General features: G+C 52.6%; 7 protein-coding genes across 7 annotated transcripts; 4 read left to right on the top strand and 3 right to left on the bottom strand.

The window, feature by feature from the left end:
* Positions 1-1,418: 1,418 nt before the first annotated feature.
* On the top strand, positions 1,419-3,620 carry G6M90_00g018950 (uncharacterized protein; the record flags this gene model as incomplete). The annotated part of the gene is made up of 1 exon (XM_014693159.1): positions 1,419-3,620. The coding sequence occupies one exon, from the start codon at positions 1,419-1,421 to the stop codon at positions 3,618-3,620; it is 2,202 nt and encodes a 733-aa protein (XP_014548645.1).
* Positions 3,621-5,040: 1,420 nt separating this feature from the next.
* TRX1 (Thioredoxin) lies at positions 5,041-5,665 on the top strand (the record flags this gene model as incomplete). Its single annotated transcript, XM_014693160.1, has 3 exons — positions 5,041-5,174; positions 5,237-5,341; positions 5,467-5,665. 3 exons carry the CDS (start codon positions 5,041-5,043, stop codon positions 5,663-5,665), a joined length of 438 nt encoding a protein of 145 aa, XP_014548646.1.
* A 631-nt stretch (positions 5,666-6,296) lies between these two features.
* Positions 6,297-7,738, top strand: G6M90_00g018930 (uncharacterized protein; the record flags this gene model as incomplete). The annotated part of the gene is made up of 2 exons (XM_014693161.1): positions 6,297-7,568; positions 7,622-7,738. 2 exons carry the CDS (start codon positions 6,297-6,299, stop codon positions 7,736-7,738), a joined length of 1,389 nt encoding a protein of 462 aa, XP_014548647.1.
* A 173-nt stretch (positions 7,739-7,911) lies between these two features.
* On the bottom strand, positions 7,912-8,568 carry G6M90_00g018920 (uncharacterized protein; the record flags this gene model as incomplete). The annotated part of the gene is made up of 1 exon (XM_014693162.1): positions 7,912-8,568. The coding sequence occupies one exon, from the start codon at positions 8,566-8,568 to the stop codon at positions 7,912-7,914; it is 657 nt and encodes a 218-aa protein (XP_014548648.1).
* Positions 8,569-9,134: 566 nt separating this feature from the next.
* AP3B1 (AP-3 complex subunit beta-1) lies at positions 9,135-11,558 on the top strand (the record flags this gene model as incomplete). The annotated part of the gene is made up of 3 exons (XM_014693163.2): positions 9,135-9,174; positions 9,234-9,376; positions 9,432-11,558. The coding sequence occupies 3 exons, from the start codon at positions 9,135-9,137 to the stop codon at positions 11,556-11,558; spliced, it is 2,310 nt and encodes a 769-aa protein (XP_014548649.2).
* Positions 11,559-11,885: 327 nt separating this feature from the next.
* Positions 11,886-13,071, bottom strand: himE_1 (Efflux pump himE; the record flags this gene model as incomplete). Its single annotated transcript, XM_014693164.1, has 3 exons — positions 11,886-12,159; positions 12,246-12,771; positions 12,843-13,071. 3 exons carry the CDS (start codon positions 13,069-13,071, stop codon positions 11,886-11,888), a joined length of 1,029 nt encoding a protein of 342 aa, XP_014548650.1.
* A 1,210-nt stretch (positions 13,072-14,281) lies between these two features.
* G6M90_00g018890 (uncharacterized protein) lies at positions 14,282-15,673 on the bottom strand (the record flags this gene model as incomplete). The annotated part of the gene is made up of 3 exons (XM_014693165.1): positions 14,282-15,001; positions 15,295-15,465; positions 15,569-15,673. The coding sequence occupies 3 exons, from the start codon at positions 15,671-15,673 to the stop codon at positions 14,282-14,284; spliced, it is 996 nt and encodes a 331-aa protein (XP_014548651.1).
* Between the last annotated feature and the right edge of the window lie 1,307 nt (positions 15,674-16,980).

Genomic DNA, 16,980 nt, shown 5'->3' with positions numbered 1-16,980 from the left:
CCCGGTACATACTTAAGTACATTATGCATCATGTCGACCACTTGTCCTCTGGCCCTGCTGCCCGTCGCCTCCATGTACTTACAGTAGCTGACGGCCTGGCACCCACCGCTCTTGCGCGCAGGGTTTGAACTATGGCTCGGGCCCAGCAGCCCTGCCCAGCAGCCCACCGACCAGACCGGCAGTGGCATCGCGCGTGTACTCATGTCGACTGGCTGGTATCCTGTACAGTGATAATCGGCACGAGGAACGGAGCACGGAGTACTGGGGACATGTGCTAGGCATCCGTGGTACTTCGGTCCAGTCTGGTAGAATGCTATCGACAACTCCTGAAGTACTTCGATACGGAGCACCCCTTCGCTGTGGATTCCATGTGGCCCAGCCGGCCAGTTGGACCTCTGGTTGACTCTTATTATGCTGGCTGGGGGAATCGCCGCCATTTCGTTCCAAAGAAGTACGTAGTCTGACAATTTACCACTACTGGGTACGGAGCAGTTTATAATAGAGTGTTGAGTGCCCAGGCAGCTTACTCCGTCATACTTTATGTAGCCTTCCCGCTCCCGCATCACCCTTTGGCGTTCGAGTGGTCTTCGTTCTTTTCCATTTTTCGTCTCCTCCACCACTTGCAACTTTTGCCCCGGTTCCCCATACATCCATCCAGTCGGGCCCCAAGAATACAGACCAGTCTACTTCGACCACCTGGGCATTTTACGACTCCTCGTATTCACAAATCTTCCGGTCTGCAGAGCCTGTTCATTTGCTCTCGTGCTACCGACGACACTTGCTTGCGCCTTTCTTCTTCTTCTAGGCTCCCCTTCCCGAAGAAGAAGCAGGCCACTTCTCAGCCGCTACCCAAGCCCTTCGTCTTTGAGAAACTCATTCTGGCGACACATTCCACCCGAAGCCCCATACTTCCAAGTTGAGCTGACATCGACGGCACCACCACGTCAGTTGCAGCACGCAGCACTGCACAGCAGGGACCATTTGAGCAGGCCAGGAACGCCATACCATCAGTCCCGTCATTGCATACCAGACGGCACATCTTCCAGGCACGCTCTTCCATGCAGGACCCGAACGCGTTACGTCGAGGATACAACGCGCCTGTGCCCACGTTCAGCCAAATATTTAAACGGAACTCGGAATTTCTTCGCCTCTTCCTCGACGGATCAAAATCCTGCGCGTCTCAGCATTGACCACCTTCACACCGACCGCGCATTTGCACTCTGCTGCGCACTGGACCCCCGCGCGTTTTTACAGGCACTTGATGAGTTGTGACTGTTGACTGCTTCGATACAACCACGATGCCCTACGTCGATATACCAGACCCGTTTAGAAGTATTACCACGTCAACACTTGTGACCCTCAACTAGCGAGCATCACACACGTACCTAGATCACGTCGTTTTGGGCAGCCAAGGCACCATGGCCCTTTGGCCATTTCGACGCAAGAGCACTCGCAAACGCTCTCGGAGTGGCGCTGCCCTCTCCGACAACGAAGCCGCGCCGGTTCGCAATCAGGCCGATGCTGTCCCTGCAAAGACCGCATCCAAGAAGGCACGGACAGAACCGGCAAAGCTCCAGCGACGACCACGAACCTATAGTTTTTCGCCCGGTCGCCATGACTCTATCCGTATCGACCGGGCACGGCGCAATGCCGAAGCGGCAAACCAGCCAAGACCAAATCCAGACAATGAACAGGCATCTGGAGTAGCTTGGGAACGTACACCAACTTTGCATCCAACGAGGCGAAAAAGCAGCAAGCGAAGACGAGATGACCATGACAGAGAGGCTGAAATCAAGGCCATGAGCGCCTATATGCCGGCGCGGGTGGCTGCGGACGGTCATGCTCGCTCCAACTCCAAGCAAGCTACAAAAAGGGCAAAAACTGGTGGTCTGAGCCATCAGCAAGTGCCGGCGTCACAGGTTTCCTTGCCGTACCCTGACTCTGTACCATCAGCCATGTCAGTAGATTCGGATTTCATCTCGTACAAGATATCGGCTCTGGACTCGCTTGCTCCGCGGCCTACACTAAAATATACCCCAAGCATGAGATATACAACCTCGAGGGGAACTACTTCAGGGGCAGCAGAGTCACTGAAGAAACCACTTGGAGAGCGACAGCCTATACAAGAAAATCAGTTTGATTCGCGGAAGCGCATGGATGATCTTGCCAACGAACTCGATGCAAAGGACCTGAGGGAACTGATGGAGAGGGACAACCGCCGGAGGGAAAGACGACGACAACAGGATCAGGAGCGAATGGACCGGCGGTTAGCACGCAGAGCGGAACGACATCGCAGAGAGAAGGCGGAGGCGCAGAAAGCAGGCACACCGCCACCCGAGAACTTGGAACGAGGCGTTATGGGTCGCGAATTGGTTGGCTTGGGTATTGAGCCTGCATCAGCCGTGGTCACATCCTCTAAGAGACGGGATTCAGACACATTGCCTGATGCTCCGGCTGATATGGAGGATGACGCAGAGCCCCCAAAGCCGTTAGAATCGTTCCACCGTCCGGAAACATCTTCTCGAGATGATGAGCCTGCGCCTTCTCAGGAGCAAACACTGTTAACACCTCCAAGGATTGAGGAACCCCAGCAGCCGGTTTCTGCCTCCCCCCAGGGATCGAAGCTGGCGGGCATGCTGCGGTCCAAGAAGTCAAGGTCTAAGTCAACGCTTGGCTCTGATAAAGACCAACCCGCCGACGGAGCATCCGGTCGCAAGAATTCCGAATGCAGCACCAAAGCCGGTAGCCGACTCTCTTTCTCTTCCCTGCTGAAATGGGGAAGCAGGAATCAGAGGTATTCCGGCCCGTCGTCTTTCTCCAATACCTCACGCGAGGAGATGCAGGCTGCCGGTGCAGCTACGCAAAACCAAGCACAGGCTGAAGCGTTGGCCAGGCTGCAGGGCGAAGATATGTCCAACCCAGCCAATTATTTGGCCGCCAAGGCGGGCGCCGGCATACCTAAACGAACCAAGTCGAGGTTCCGGGAAGATTTACCCGAATTTCCTCTATCACCACCAGACTCCAGAGTACAGTCCCCCGAAGCTGATCCACCGCTCCCTGTGCTTGCGGAGAAGTCGTCCGAAATAGATTCAAGACCAACACCTCCCTCACGACACGGTACCCCGCCTTCAATAGAACGACCTCAAGGCGCGCAATCAGCCGAGCCCCACGTGTCCATATCGCTGGCTTCGATAGACTCTGAAGGGTCGTGGCTCAGTGGGCGTGTAGGTAGCATGAGGATGTCGGTGAAGCGAGATAGCTTGTTGAGAGCGCATCGTCGTGAGAATGCACCATCAGAGTCTCCTACGAATTCGACCCGAGAAGACTTGGCTATCGCCGATGACGAATACCTTTCCCGGCTGGCACCAGACAGAAGTCCAGGCACAGTGGCTAGTGGACGTCGCTCAGGTGAAGGACGCCCCAGTAGTGATGCGGGAGAATCGATTACGATCACCGATGATGTGAAGTGGGGACGCGTTGGCGCCAAACCCGAGGTCGTGCAGTTTCATAACCATAACAGAGACACCATCCGCAGCCAACATGGGTTGTTAAACATTGATTCAGGGGACGAGGAAGATAACGCCATCCTTATATACCGAGAAGTCGGGCATAAGCAATAAGGGAGGGTGACGCGAGACTGCGATCAAGCACACTGCTACTCCCCAATAAAGCACTAGCATTCCAATTACACCGAAAGAAGAGTTTTCTAATACCCGTTGGATATATGAGTATTTCCTTTGTCTAATCACTTTTTGTGTAGTACTCCTCGGGAGGAACCACCCTTGACATTCTTTTACTATCTACATGTCAACACATTGGTACAGATGCCTTACCGCCGGTGTTTGGTAACACCATTGGTGACACAACCACCAAAAATCTAAAAACTTGAAAATCAATAAAACCCAACAAAACACTACATACCGACAAAGCACCTATAAAAACTCGAAAAGACCAACTAAATATCATTACGAAAAAAAAAACGCGAAAAATTACGAAAATGAACGGGATTAGAAAACTCTTCGATACGGGTAATTCGAATTACTGCGATGCCGAAAGCTAGGAAGCTCAGCGGGTGCATATTCGCACGCTGTCCCACCCCCTCAGACCTCTTGGATCGAATCACAGGTCCTGTTTATATCGACCCTTAGCTATACAGCGCTTGTCTCTTGTCATTTCGAGCACACATACTGCATAAGATACCCATGGATAGCCCCCGTACTTTTGTCTTGGATTTTTCTGTTTGCTATTATACCTCTGAACTACCCGAGGCATTTATCAATTACTCGCCATCACGGTCTCATGAGCTCCACCTCACAGCAGAGCTTAGGTTACCTCATTGATCGGGAGAAACTTGATCCTTGTGCTTTGTACTTTTGTTGTAATTCATTGCCAGAACAGTGGGGCACAAAAAGAGGAAAGACTGGTCTTGGTGTGGCTTTATGTTTTTTTTAAGGGGGGCGTTTGCATATTGGCGAGCCAATGGTGCTTTTTCAAATGGTGTTTTGAGCTTTTTGCCTCTGTTGCGCTTCTGTAGCTGCTACATAGAGGACAGTGGCGAATTTGCGTACTTGGATGTAGAATTTAGTCACGGATAGGGTCGAGTTTGATAGGTCAATTGGAATAGTTGGCTACGACTTTAGTGTTGCCTGACGATTATGAATGTATCAATGTTGTAGGTACTAGGCTCTGAGATGGGAGTATAGTTGACGTTGCGGGAGAACTTTCGAGGAAGAAAGGCTTATTATTTGCTGAATGAGTTTTCTCCTGTGCCAAGAGAAACGTTGTGTTAAGCCAGGACAGACGTCTAATTTAGCCTGGTTATTCTCCCACTACTCGACAGCTTCGCACATAGTAACTCCGTGGTAGATGCGTAGATGCTCGCTCGAAAGCAACGAACTCCGCCCGTCGTCACCACACACCAATGAGGTGGCATCCCGAGGAGCGGACCATCCGAAATTTCAACACCACTTCATCCCTCAGTTGTTCACAACATTTGACTCGACGCAATTCATTTCATCTCATCTCATCTCATCTCTCCAGATGCTATCCTCCCGTTTTATTGGGCAGTTGGCCTCGACGGCGCGGGCTAACATAGTCACGTCGGTGCGACCGCCAGTCGCTTCCAGGGCGTTTCACCTGTCAGCGGCCAGGAGAATCGTTCACAACGTCAAAACGTATTGCACCTCAGCAGCCTTGACTCAAGCATCAGAGCTAACGATTTATCGCATTACGCTAGTGCCGAGGAATTCCAGAAAGCTGTAACTGAAAACGACCGAGTCATTGTTGACTGCTTCGCTACGTGGTGCGGCCCTTGCAAGGCAATTGCTCCCATCCTTGAAAAGTATGCCGTATTTGCTCTCGAGTTATATAAAGAATCTTGAAGATGCCCCGGTCACGCTTAGTCATTTACGTATTCAAACTTAAAAAAAAAAAAAACTACTTTGCTAATTCATATCCCAATTACAGACACTCCGAGGACGCCGTCTTCAAGGACAGAGTCCACTTTGTCAAATTTGATGTCGACGAATTGCCGGCTGTGACACAAGCTCTGGGCGTTCGCGCCATGCCTACGTTTTTCTTCTTCAAAGATGGGAAGAAGGTTGACGAGATGGTTGGAGCCAATCCTCCTGCCCTGCTAGAGGCCTTGAAGAAGATTGCCGCATGAACGGGCCAGGAAGAGCTGGGTTAGAATGTGAAGTGTATAAAGGGCGCAATCAGGGGCCAGGAATTCCTCTGCAGCATGCCATACAATGTATAATAATTGATATTAGACGTAGACGCTATGTCTCTGTCAGAAGACATGTGGTGTATGACCAAGTAAACGAAGACACTGTTGTATTTGATAGCACAAAAACTGCGCGATACGTCTCGTGACTTGTCAAGACTGGCTTATGGTTGCGTGTGAATCGGTTTCTAAGAATCAGTAGCTACATATGTATGTACGTTTGTATGTAGTTTGAGCTGAACCTGTCGGCTACCACAAATGTCATGAGTATCGTGCCAGAAAAAAAAGAAGATAAAAAATAGTACATATTATTTTTATCCTTTCCTGTACATGTATAACACAAGGAATACCAGCTAACTATTGCACAGTTGCAAAGGTTAATTGCCCACCCGCCCTGATAGTTCAAGGAAGGAGAGGCAGGCAGGATTGGTTGGGTTCAAGGTTGACTTTGCCCCACGCGTCGATGTTTTGGTTTCCCATGGCAACGCAACGCGACCAGCAACGCGGCATCCCAATCCCGCCGAGTTTGTCGCTTTCAACATTCGGCACAAGCAGAAAATAAAACGACAACATGGCGTACAACCCGAGAATGAGCATCATACCCACGAATCAACAGCAGGGCCGGTCCCGGAAAAAGGAGGATGAAGCCGATGCCTTCATGCGTCTCCCAGACCGCGAAATCGTGGGCTGCATCACCGACATTGGCATTCACTTCACGGTCGCGGACCTTCAGAAACCGAACCCTGCGCATGTACAACAAATCTTCGAGTGGTTCGCAGAGTTGCTGCTCAATTCCACGAGAGAAACGGTCGAGCCGGCAATGCGCGCTGCCGCGGAAGACGTTTGCGGCGAATTCTCTGACGTGGTGCCCACCGACACGCGTAACTTGATGGGATTCTATGTATCGCTGCGCCGGCTGCTATACGAGTGTGGAATCACCGACTTTACATTCAACGACTTGTACAAGCCTACGTATGAACGCCTGGTCAAAATATTCAGCTACCTCATCAACTTTGTCCGATTCCGCGAGTCGCAGACCACACTCATCGACGAATATTACAACAAATCCGAGTCAACAAAGAGTAGAATTGAGACGCTGCATGCGGAAAACCAGGAAAACGAGGCGCGACTTGAAGACATGAGACATAATCGCAAGGCCATGGAGGCCCAGGTCCGTGAAAAGACAATGAGAAACGAGGAGCTCAAGAAGCAGCTGCTCGAGCTGCAACGACATCAAAAGACAGTCGCGGCAAGATTAGACGAGGCCAAGGCGAAGAAGGGCGAGCTCACGAGTCGTTTGGAGCAGAAAACACAAGATAAATTAACATTAAAGCAAGAAAGCAATAAGCTGCGGCCGTACATGCTGCAAAGCCCGTCGGCATTGCACGATAATCTGACAGAGCTACGCGAGATTCTCAACAACGACAAGGCGCACATTGATGCGCTCGACCGCAGAGCGCGTGCACTCCAGACATCGACGGACTCATTCACCGTGGTATCAACGGACGTTGCGTCATGTATCAAGATTCTCGACGAAATCGCTACCGAACTTGCAAAGGAAGAGGAAGAAATGGTCAGAAATTCCAAGCAACGCGACGCCTTATCTGAAAGGGGAAATAACGCCAGAGAGGTGGAACGCTCCGAAGTGTTGCTGCGACGGCAGTTGAGCAAGTGGGCTGATCGAACTGAGAAGTTGCGCGAGCAGAGTCACCAAAAGGCTCAGGAAGCCAAGGAGAAAATGCATGAGCTAAGCGCCATTCACCGAAAGTTGACGGAAGAACACACAGACAAAGGCAAAGAGATGGAGATTCGGAGGGTCAGGATTGAGCAGAAGGAGAAGAAGGTGAGCTGTGCCGTCATGTCTTGACGCCATTTCAGAGAACTAATGAGAGACAGATGCTTGACCTCAAAGAGAACATTGAAAATGAGGTGCACGCCGCGTACGACGAGTATCTCAAGATGGAGGCACACATCAAGCTATACATTACGGAAATGGAGCAGTCTATCAGTTGAGCAGTGTTTTTGAGGGCTAATTTCTTTGCTTCTTTTTTTTTTTTTCATTTTAACATGTCTAATATGAATGGATATGATGAGATACCACGGCTTGGCGTTGGAGGCATTTACAAGTTATTACATCACTAGGCCAGTGTCAGTTAGCAAAACGAAATGATGGAATCAGATTGACGTTATTCATCTGTTTTGGCATCTATCTTGAACCAACTGCCCAGTACTCTACCCACTGGGACAATCGGCCCACTCCATGAACCATCCTCCTTCAACGGCGTTCCTGTTAGAACGGGCACGTTTTCTTTCAGAGATTGCTCCAGCTCTTCTTCATCACTCGTTCGTCTCGCTTCAACCGCCACTGCGCGGAATTTGTTCCTGAGTGCGCTCTCGACGAATGCCGCTGCTGATAAACTTATTCCCTGGGCCGACCACTCCATTCCATCGCGGTGTATGTCCAACAGACCATATACAATGAGTGCTGGCGGCTCTCGCAGGGAGTCCAGCCTCGGCGGCGCGGGTATTCTAGATTTAGAAGCCGAGAATGTGGACAGATGGGCGCGCAGATGCGTCACTGTTGGTGCGAAGACGATGTTGATGTGTCGCGCGGTGGCTGTTTGGAGGAGCGTTGCGCGAAGAAGTGGGTGGCTGTGCTCGTCTTTGCCCCCTTCAGCTCGGTGGGACTCTTGCTGCTGAATGTCTTGCACGAGGGCGCTTGTGAACTGGTCTCGGGGCCATGCTACGACCACTGTCGTCGGGTATGTGGTGTTGGCGATGAGATACTGCAAGAGCTCGGATGGTGTGACGGGTCGGAGGATGGTAGGCTGCAATCCGGCCATGGTGCAATGCTGACCAGGGGTGTTTTTATGGACAAATCAGAGGTGAGCTGGATCTGGACTTGTATTGAGCAGCGGCGGAGGCGGTAATCCGTATGCGCTTGTCATGGTCTTGGGAAGTCGTGAAGTGACTGATTGGCCGTGGTCTTTTGCCTTTTGCCTTGCGAGTAACCCAGACTGCGCATGCCTCATTTTCTAGCGGAGGCTAGGGCACGAAGAGATTCGGCAAAACTGGAGTAGTCTGTTGGAGATTTTCGATGTAGCGTCATGGTTTTTTCTTGTCAGAGTTCAAACATCAAGGGAATTTGAAATGGGGTGAAGTCACGACTCGAGCCTCATCTAAGGAAGAAAGTGGTTGAGTCGAGTCAAATAAGCTAGTGGAGGGGCAGACAGTGTGGGGTCAATGGCGGGCATACGTACCAAGGGAGCTGCTACTAGTACGGAGTACTCAGCGCCAGTGTCGGCAGCCCAGGTAGACTTCGTCCATCATCAACTTCACGCCTCCCCAGCTGTCGCAACACAAACCCGCAGGCAGCGTCAGCAGCGGAGGCTTGGCCCACATCTTCGATATGGAGTCCATATCGAGGATGTCTAGTTTCCTAGGGTCAGGTAAGCATTCCTCACGCCTGCCCTCCGTTCTCTTGCACAACTGACCGAGTCCACCTCAGCAAGGGCCCTTACCCTCGACGTGGCACAAGCTACGCGCAATGTCGGCTCGAGCTCTCCGTCCCTCAGCCCAAGAGACATTGAGAGGAATCTTGAGAGCGGGAGTGATAAAGATGTGTTGGGCGCCTTGCGGCTGGTTATATCGGTGCGTAGGGCAGGTCCCGCGACCCATCTCTGACTGTATACTCACAAATGTCCAGATGATGTATCGAGGCCAAGAGACGCTGGGTTTCTTCAAGTCTGTCGCCAAACAGGTTGCAGCGACGAATACCGAGATCAAGAAGCTGGCCTATATATACCTCACCCATCATGCCGAGGAGGAATCCGACCAGGCTCTCATATCGGTCAATATCATGCTTAAGTCGTCACAATCCGACCCAAACCCACAGATGCGAGCCTTGGCGCTCAAGACGGTGTCTGGAATCGGTGCGGAATCAATCAACCCATATGTGCTGGTTGCTGTCAAGCATGGAGTCGCCGACATGAGTCCTCATGTGCGGAAAGCTGCAGCGCTCTCTATCCCAAAACGCTATCGCTTAGATCCTAGCCAGTCGCCAGAACTGATTGGCTATCTCACGACTCTCATCGGCGACAAGCAATACTTCGTAGCTGGTGCAGCCGTATCTGCTTTCCTGGAGGTCTGCCCGGACAGAATCGACCTGATCCATCCACACTACAGAAGCCTGGTGCGGAAGATTGTGGACATGGACGAATGGAGCCAGCTGGCCATGCTTAGGCTCATGGTATATTACGCTAGGAAATGTTTCCCTAGGGTTAAGGAGCCCGCCGCAACTTCACCACATCGGGATACGAATGCGGATGACTTTTATGCCGACTCGCCACATGCCAAGAAGACGCAGCAGGTTCCCCTCAACAGTGACCTGCTATTGTTACTCAACAGCATCAAGCCACTGCTTCAAAGCCGAAATTCAGGCGTTGTTGTTTCAGTAACGAGGTGCTACCTTGAAATTGGCACTCTAGAATACGTCAAGCTCGCTATTGGGCCATTGATTGCACTTTTGCGGGGGGCACAGGATATTCAACAGCTTGCATTATACAACATTGTTTCAGTTTGTCTCAAGAGGCCAAAGGACTTTGTCAAATATGCCACTCACTTTCTTGTTAGGGCTACTGATCCTGCGCCGGTAAGAGAACTCAAGCTGGAAGTGTTGACACTCATTTTCCCGCACAGTCCGCTCCACATCAAGAGTCTTATCTTGAAAGAGCTGGAACACTTTTCTCAGAGCTCAAACAAGGCTCTGGTACTGGAAGCGGTAAGGGCAATTGGAAGATGTGCCCAATCCGACGCCAAGACGGCCCCCAGATGTCTCAAACTTCTTCTTAGCCAAACCACTAGTTTAGACGGGACTTCAACAGCAGAGTCTTTGACAGTCATTCGTCACTTGATACAGCAGGATCCTGAAGGCCATGTCGGAACTGTCGTTCGGCTGGCCAAGAATCTTGATTCAGCGTCTGACCCGCAGGCCAGAGCCTCCATTATTTGGCTGGTGGGCGAGTTCTCTGGTCTGAACGGCGAAGACAATATTGCCCCAGATGTTCTCCGTATTCTGTTGAAAGACTTTGTCAATGAGCCTGAGGCTGCCAAGCGACAGATTTTACTTCTCGGAGCCAAAGTTTACCTTCATTTTCTGAATAGAAAGTCTGACACTGAGAAGACCGAGGAAACAGAAGAGAATTCCCAACAAGAGCCGGACGCCCACCCTATCACCCGTCTGTGGGACTACTTACTCCTACTTGTAAGATATGACACCTCTTACGAATTGCGAGATCGGGCTAGAATGTATAAAGCGCTGCTTGAGGTCCCTCAACTGGCTACATTGATACTTTTAGCACCCAAACCGGCGCCGCAAGCTCCCAGTCCATCGGAGTCGAGAAAGGGGTTTTTGTTGGGCTCCTCGACGCTAGCTCTGGCTGGCGGCGGCGGCATTCATGGTCTGAGGGGGTATGAAGCACTTCCCGACTGGGTCGAGCCGGGCAGAGAACCTGATCCTCGCCTCAGAGACCATGCCGATGGCGGCACGTCTCCTCGACATGGTGAACAGAGCGCTGTGCCGGCAGGTCATATGTTGGACCAAGCCGTGACCTCGAGGCCGCCACCTAATAAGCTGAATGGCTTGGGAGAGGGTGTGGGCACCAAGACTTTGGATGATTGGCTTGCAGAGGAGGAGAGTGAAGAAACAGAGGAGGAAACGGAAGAGGAAACCGAGGAAGAAGAGACTGAAGAAGAGGAGGAGGATGAGGAGGAAGACGACGACGACGAGCAGAGTGATGAAGACGGCGAGGGTGATCGCCTTGTCAAGGGATAACCATGCCATCAATGGGGGCAACTCATCACGTAAGCATTCTCAGTGGCATTCACATATAATAGTTCAGGAACTGTTATTAGCCTTAATAGAGATGCCGAGGAAAGAGAGTACCAATACATGAAAGATTAGAGTGATGAAGTATTAATTTTGAAAGCTCTATATGCTGCATGCATGTACCAAGACAAAATCGCCAGTCAAGTCTAATTCACGCCAGAGCAATTAACAAGATGAAAGGAACGTATGCTGGGGGTATGCTGATTATTCCCTAGACTCCTGCCAGACGCCTGCTCGTCTTCAATGACATTCGTTTTTCCACAGTCGACAGCTTCAACGGCTCGATTCAGTCTTCTGTCCCTCGTTGGAGGAATCCGGACAGTCAGTCGCCTTGGGCTCGGGGCTCTCCCTCTCGGCGTCGGAAGCAGCAGCAGCAGCAGCGCCCTTCTTCTCGCGGTGCCCGTTGGCCATCCGAGGAAAGAAGATGCCCGGGTGGAAAATGGTGAGCAGGTACACGGCAACGAGGATGAGCGAGCTGTCGAGCACGAGGAAACTCGGCTCGTCCTGCATGATCCTGTTGCCCCAACCACCGGCCATTTCGGCAATACTGAACCAACCACCGGGTCATCAGTTAGTTCACGATGATGCGCCCCTGAACGACAGACAAGCTCGGGGGTGCGAACAACAACGTACCGGTATATACAGCGGATCAGGACCGCCACATAGGCGCCCGTGACGCCGAGCACAAAGGCGCGAAACTTGGCGTCGTGCCACAGGGCGAGCTCGGGGGCCGTGGCGTCGCAGCTGCGCATGTGCCTCGCCGCGCGGGCGAAGTAGTCGGTGGCCAGGGCGCCAAAGACGGCGAGCACGAGGACCTGCAGGACGACGCCGGCGATGATGGCGCGGTTGCCGTCCTCGAGCAGCTTGGGGTTGGAGTGGCCGGCGGCGGCGGCGATGCCGCCCCCGATGGCCTGGACGATGAGGCACGAGAGGTCGGCGGGCAGGAAGAGGCGCGGGTACCAGCGCGGCGGGATGCGCGAGAGCCGCGGGTTGAGGTGCAGCGCGGCGTGCTTGAGCGTCAGGTAGATGGACACGCAGATGAAGGTGGGCGCGAGGATGATGGCGCAGATCTGCAGCTCAAAGGCGGACTGGTTCCACGGGTTGTAGTGGAGGAGGATGCGCCCGACGTAGCCTGTCTCGACGATGGGTGGTGAGGTTACTGAGGTGGTGATGATGGTGGTGGACGAGGAGCACTCGACATCTCTTCGGGGGAGCAATACGAATACATACCTGCGGTTTCTAGTATCAGCCCTATCGTTATGGCTGCCGTGTACGTCCACGTCTTCTTCCACATGCCGAGCGAGAAGGCGGCAATCAGACATGTCCCAAAGGCGATGGTGAAGAAGATGCCCGATCCCAGGTTCGGGTAGTATCCCAGGACGGTTTCGTCGACGGGACACAGGTCAGAGACCTCGGTGCACCGGGTGACGCTGACGCGAGGCCCGGTAGAGTCGGACATGGCTTGCGGCTGTATAAAGGTGCTCGTCGTTGCTTCACAAGGTTTTGATCGTGTGGTCCTGTATATAGTTGAGCTTGCTCGTTTCGGGTCGTAGGTGTGGTGTTTCGGGTGGCAGCAGAGGGTGGCAGCAGATCTGTTACAGATCCCCCAGGGGGTGAGAAACTTGGATCAGCCGGCAACTACTTGATTTCGAACGAGGGTGAATGAAGTCACGGAGAGAATAGAAAAGGCATGGCCCGGGTCATCGAGCCTGGAGTCTGGACAGCGGTTCATGGGGAGAACTTAGAAGCTAGTCCCCGAGAGCAAACTCTGGGATATAGTACACACATATATAAGCGCAGCCCCATGAGGCACAAGGAAATACGCGTATCACGGATTTAGCGCCCTGATCTGAAATATCTCTCCCAGCTCGTGCGTCCAGTTGGCTACGAGAACTGACCAAAGTAGTACTCCGTAGACGGATGGGTGGGCGTGCTGACCGCAGCATGCCAGCCGGATGGGATGTTCTCCTTCGGGCGCGAAAACTCCGCTGTCAGTGCGGAGTGTAGTAGTACTTGGCATTGATTGGGCGTCTGGTTTTGATTCCGTGTTACGTCCGCAGTGCGGCTGATGACTGCTGATGTTGGTTGTGCCATAATGTGATGGAAGTTTTTCTGGCTAGAAACTCAACTTGGTTGAGTCTTCTGCCGCCCCGTGTCGAGCATGCTTCACCTCCTAGGTAGACTCTCCGCCCAGCCTCCATCACTCTTCCAAGATGGAATCTCTCTGATCGATCGACAACATGAAAAAAAAATAAAGGCCATCGCGCAAAAAATGTGGGATGGCTTCCCGGGACGCCGCCGACCCGAACACCATCAGTTATGAAAGTGGAGTTGTGCCCAACATTGAATGGACAAAGGCTGACCGTGACCGTGCACACAGCAGCAGACTGTCGTGATCCCTCCGGGCGCGCTCGGGTTGGTCCGAGTCAGGAGCTGTGCCGTGCGGACGAATTGATTCATCCAGGCCGACTTCACCGGGCAGAGATGTCGAGTCTCGGCCGAGGGTTTTCCTCCATGTGGACGATGGGTAGAGGTAGTTTACATGTGGAGATATTAGATGCAGTTTAAATTCAACATGGGACACGGCATGTCCTGTTCTGGCAATCGGGCTTGGCATGGCGCGGGAGGCTCAAAAGTGTCCATCATCATTCACAACGACGCCGACAAGTCTACTCTTTGCCCCCGAGATATCTATACACCACCGAAAAGTCGCGTCCCTTGCACTCTTCCCGCTTCTCCGCGTCCTCGTACACGCCAAACGCAGTGTCGGCGAGAGCCATCTTGGCCCCAGCCTCCTTGGCAGCCACCATCGCCAGTCGCAGATCCTTCTTCATCAGGGAGATGCCGAATCCACCGCCATAATCGCGTCCCGCCGGCGCCGTCTCGACCACGCCCTTTACGGGATTGTTGACCTCACTTGGCCAGCAGCGGCCAGTGCTGACATTGATGACGCCCGCAAGCTTCTTGGGATCCAGACCCCACTTCATCCCCAGGTTCATGGCTTCTGCCGTGGCAATGTTGTTGAGAGCGAGCAGGTAGTTGTTGGCGAGCTTGGCGGATAGGCCCGCGCCTTGTTCGCCGCAGTGAAGCACCTTCTTGCCCATCTGCAGCAGCGTGGGCTCGACACGGGGGACCATATCGGCCTTGGCTCCGAGCATGAAGGTCAGCGTGCCGGCCGTGGCGCCCACCACTCCTCCCGACATGGGAGCGTCGACAAACGTGCCCTGGCCGGCATCAGAAACCGACCTGGCCACCTCGCGGGACGTCGAGGGGTCAATTGTCGAGCAGTCGATGAAGACGCGGTCCTTCTGCGGCAGTGTACCTGTCAAAATGGATTTGTAGACGCCTTGGACGTGTTGGGGCTCGGGGAGAACAGTAATGACTGTGTCCTATAGCAATGAGTTCTATTAGCCATGTTCACGTCTATGTTTTTCCGTGATGGCTGGCCACTGCATCATAACACCCTCGCCTAACCACCGCCTTGGTCCGACTCTTGCTTTGCAGGGGCTCTGTTGTCACAGTTTTGACGAACAGAGCACTGTTCAGCCCGTCTACATCTCACCCTCGATCGAAATAGAAGAAAGTTGTACAAACACTTTATCTCACCGTGTGCAACGAGACGTGTGGAAGAATCGGCATTGCGCATGAATTCGATGCAATTCACCCAAGATCAAAAACTTACAGCCTCCTTTGACGCTGCCCACGCGCTGGGGGCAAGCTCAACCTTTGCGCCGCCAGAAACAGCTTTCACATCACTTTCCAGGCTCTTCATGGCTTGCGGGTTGATGTCGAAGACGGACACCTTATCCGTGGACTTGAGCTTCGACTGGAGATTCTTGGCCATTTGGTAGCCCTGCAAAAGCGAACCATGTCAGCAACTTGTCCATCAACAACTCTCACACGCCAATTCGGTCTCTGGGCCAGGGCAGTTCGAGGGTCACGGCATCAAGACTTACCATTTGGCCGAGACCAACAAAGGCATAATGATCCAGCCGCCCGGCAGTCGACGCGAACCCCCTCCTTTGCACGAGACCGCCTAGGCGGGCACCAACAAGTCGCATTCTGGGAGGTTATAAAGAGACAATGCTTAGAAACTTGCTCTTCAGTCGCAACTCCATGGCCAAACATCGGAGAGAGAAAGGGAAGGAGGAAAAAGACCAGTGAGGTAGACGAATGTGGCACGCGGTGGCACGGCCAAACGGGTTGCGTCAAACCGAAACCGTGGTTCTCGGGCTGCGTATGCCTTTACCGAGAAAGCCGTCCATTGCCGCTGCCAGCCATTTTTGGGAGGATGGGGCGCAAGGATCAAGCATGGCCGCATCAATGGCTGAATGGACATGTTTGGGGGCGTTTTGCGGGTGAGTGAGACTTTGTTCGTCGATTCGTCCTCAACCAGTCGATGCGTGTGGGGAAAACCGGAGGAGGGGCCGCAGAGGGGGAGGGAAGAAATATGGCCTCTAGCGTACGGAGTACATGCAATACCTGCTAGGCGTCCTATGAGGACAAAGTACCTCGTCTACTGTCCACTTCGGCCCAAGACAGACGGTTACGGCTTTACTTTATAACTTGCCAGTTGCCAACATTGCTATATGTCGGCATTTGATCTCTTCACACTAGACTCTAACACTCCTGAGCCGGAATACATTCAACATGTCCGACTCCATACGCCCCGCGCCGGGCAGCAGAGTTAATCACATCACCGCCAATCCATTGGTAGACTATGTAGACGTCTGAAATGCCTTATAATCATTACAATCAATACTACTCTTCCCATGGCCCATCTTGCTTTCATACCTCTCACCAAATCCCGCGAAGCTCGACCTGGCACCTCATCAATAGTGGCCTTGAGCCCTGCGCAATCCTCCAATGAGCGCACACATGAGCTTACCACCATCCGCATCTCATCTCATGCCTCGCTCCTTTTCTATCGCTTGATCACCGGACACCTGTCACCCAACACCCTCCAACCAGAATACCGCGGTTGCGAAGGTGGCGTGGTGTCCAAGGGGAATACCAATCTCTTGACACGACCAAATGCAACCAAATGAACGAAGGGGGGTAAGATAAATCCTAAAAATAAATAAAGGCGCAAGGGATTATAAAAACGAAGTCCATCAACCTGAAAATCCCGAGCTCATCTAGAACCAGCATCTAACAAAAAGAATGGCGAAATCTGGGACTTGGCAAATCCCTATGTCCAAAGGCCAAAAAACTGGGCAGAAGCTCGAGATGTGCCGCGGGTATCCTCGTCTCAGTCAAACGTGAAATGGCTCTTCTCTCGTCCCCTCCGAGCAAAGAAAAAAGGCAAAAATTAGCAAAACACAAAAAAAGCAGAACCCATTTTACGCCAGTCTCTGTAGGCCCCCGG

This window comes from Metarhizium brunneum, chromosome 1 (genome assembly GCF_013426205.1).
Source record: "Metarhizium brunneum chromosome 1, complete sequence".
NCBI lineage: Eukaryota > Fungi > Ascomycota > Sordariomycetes > Hypocreales > Clavicipitaceae > Metarhizium > Metarhizium brunneum.
Note: the sequence above shows the minus strand (reverse complement) of the source record. Positions and strands in the feature narration are given on the sequence as shown.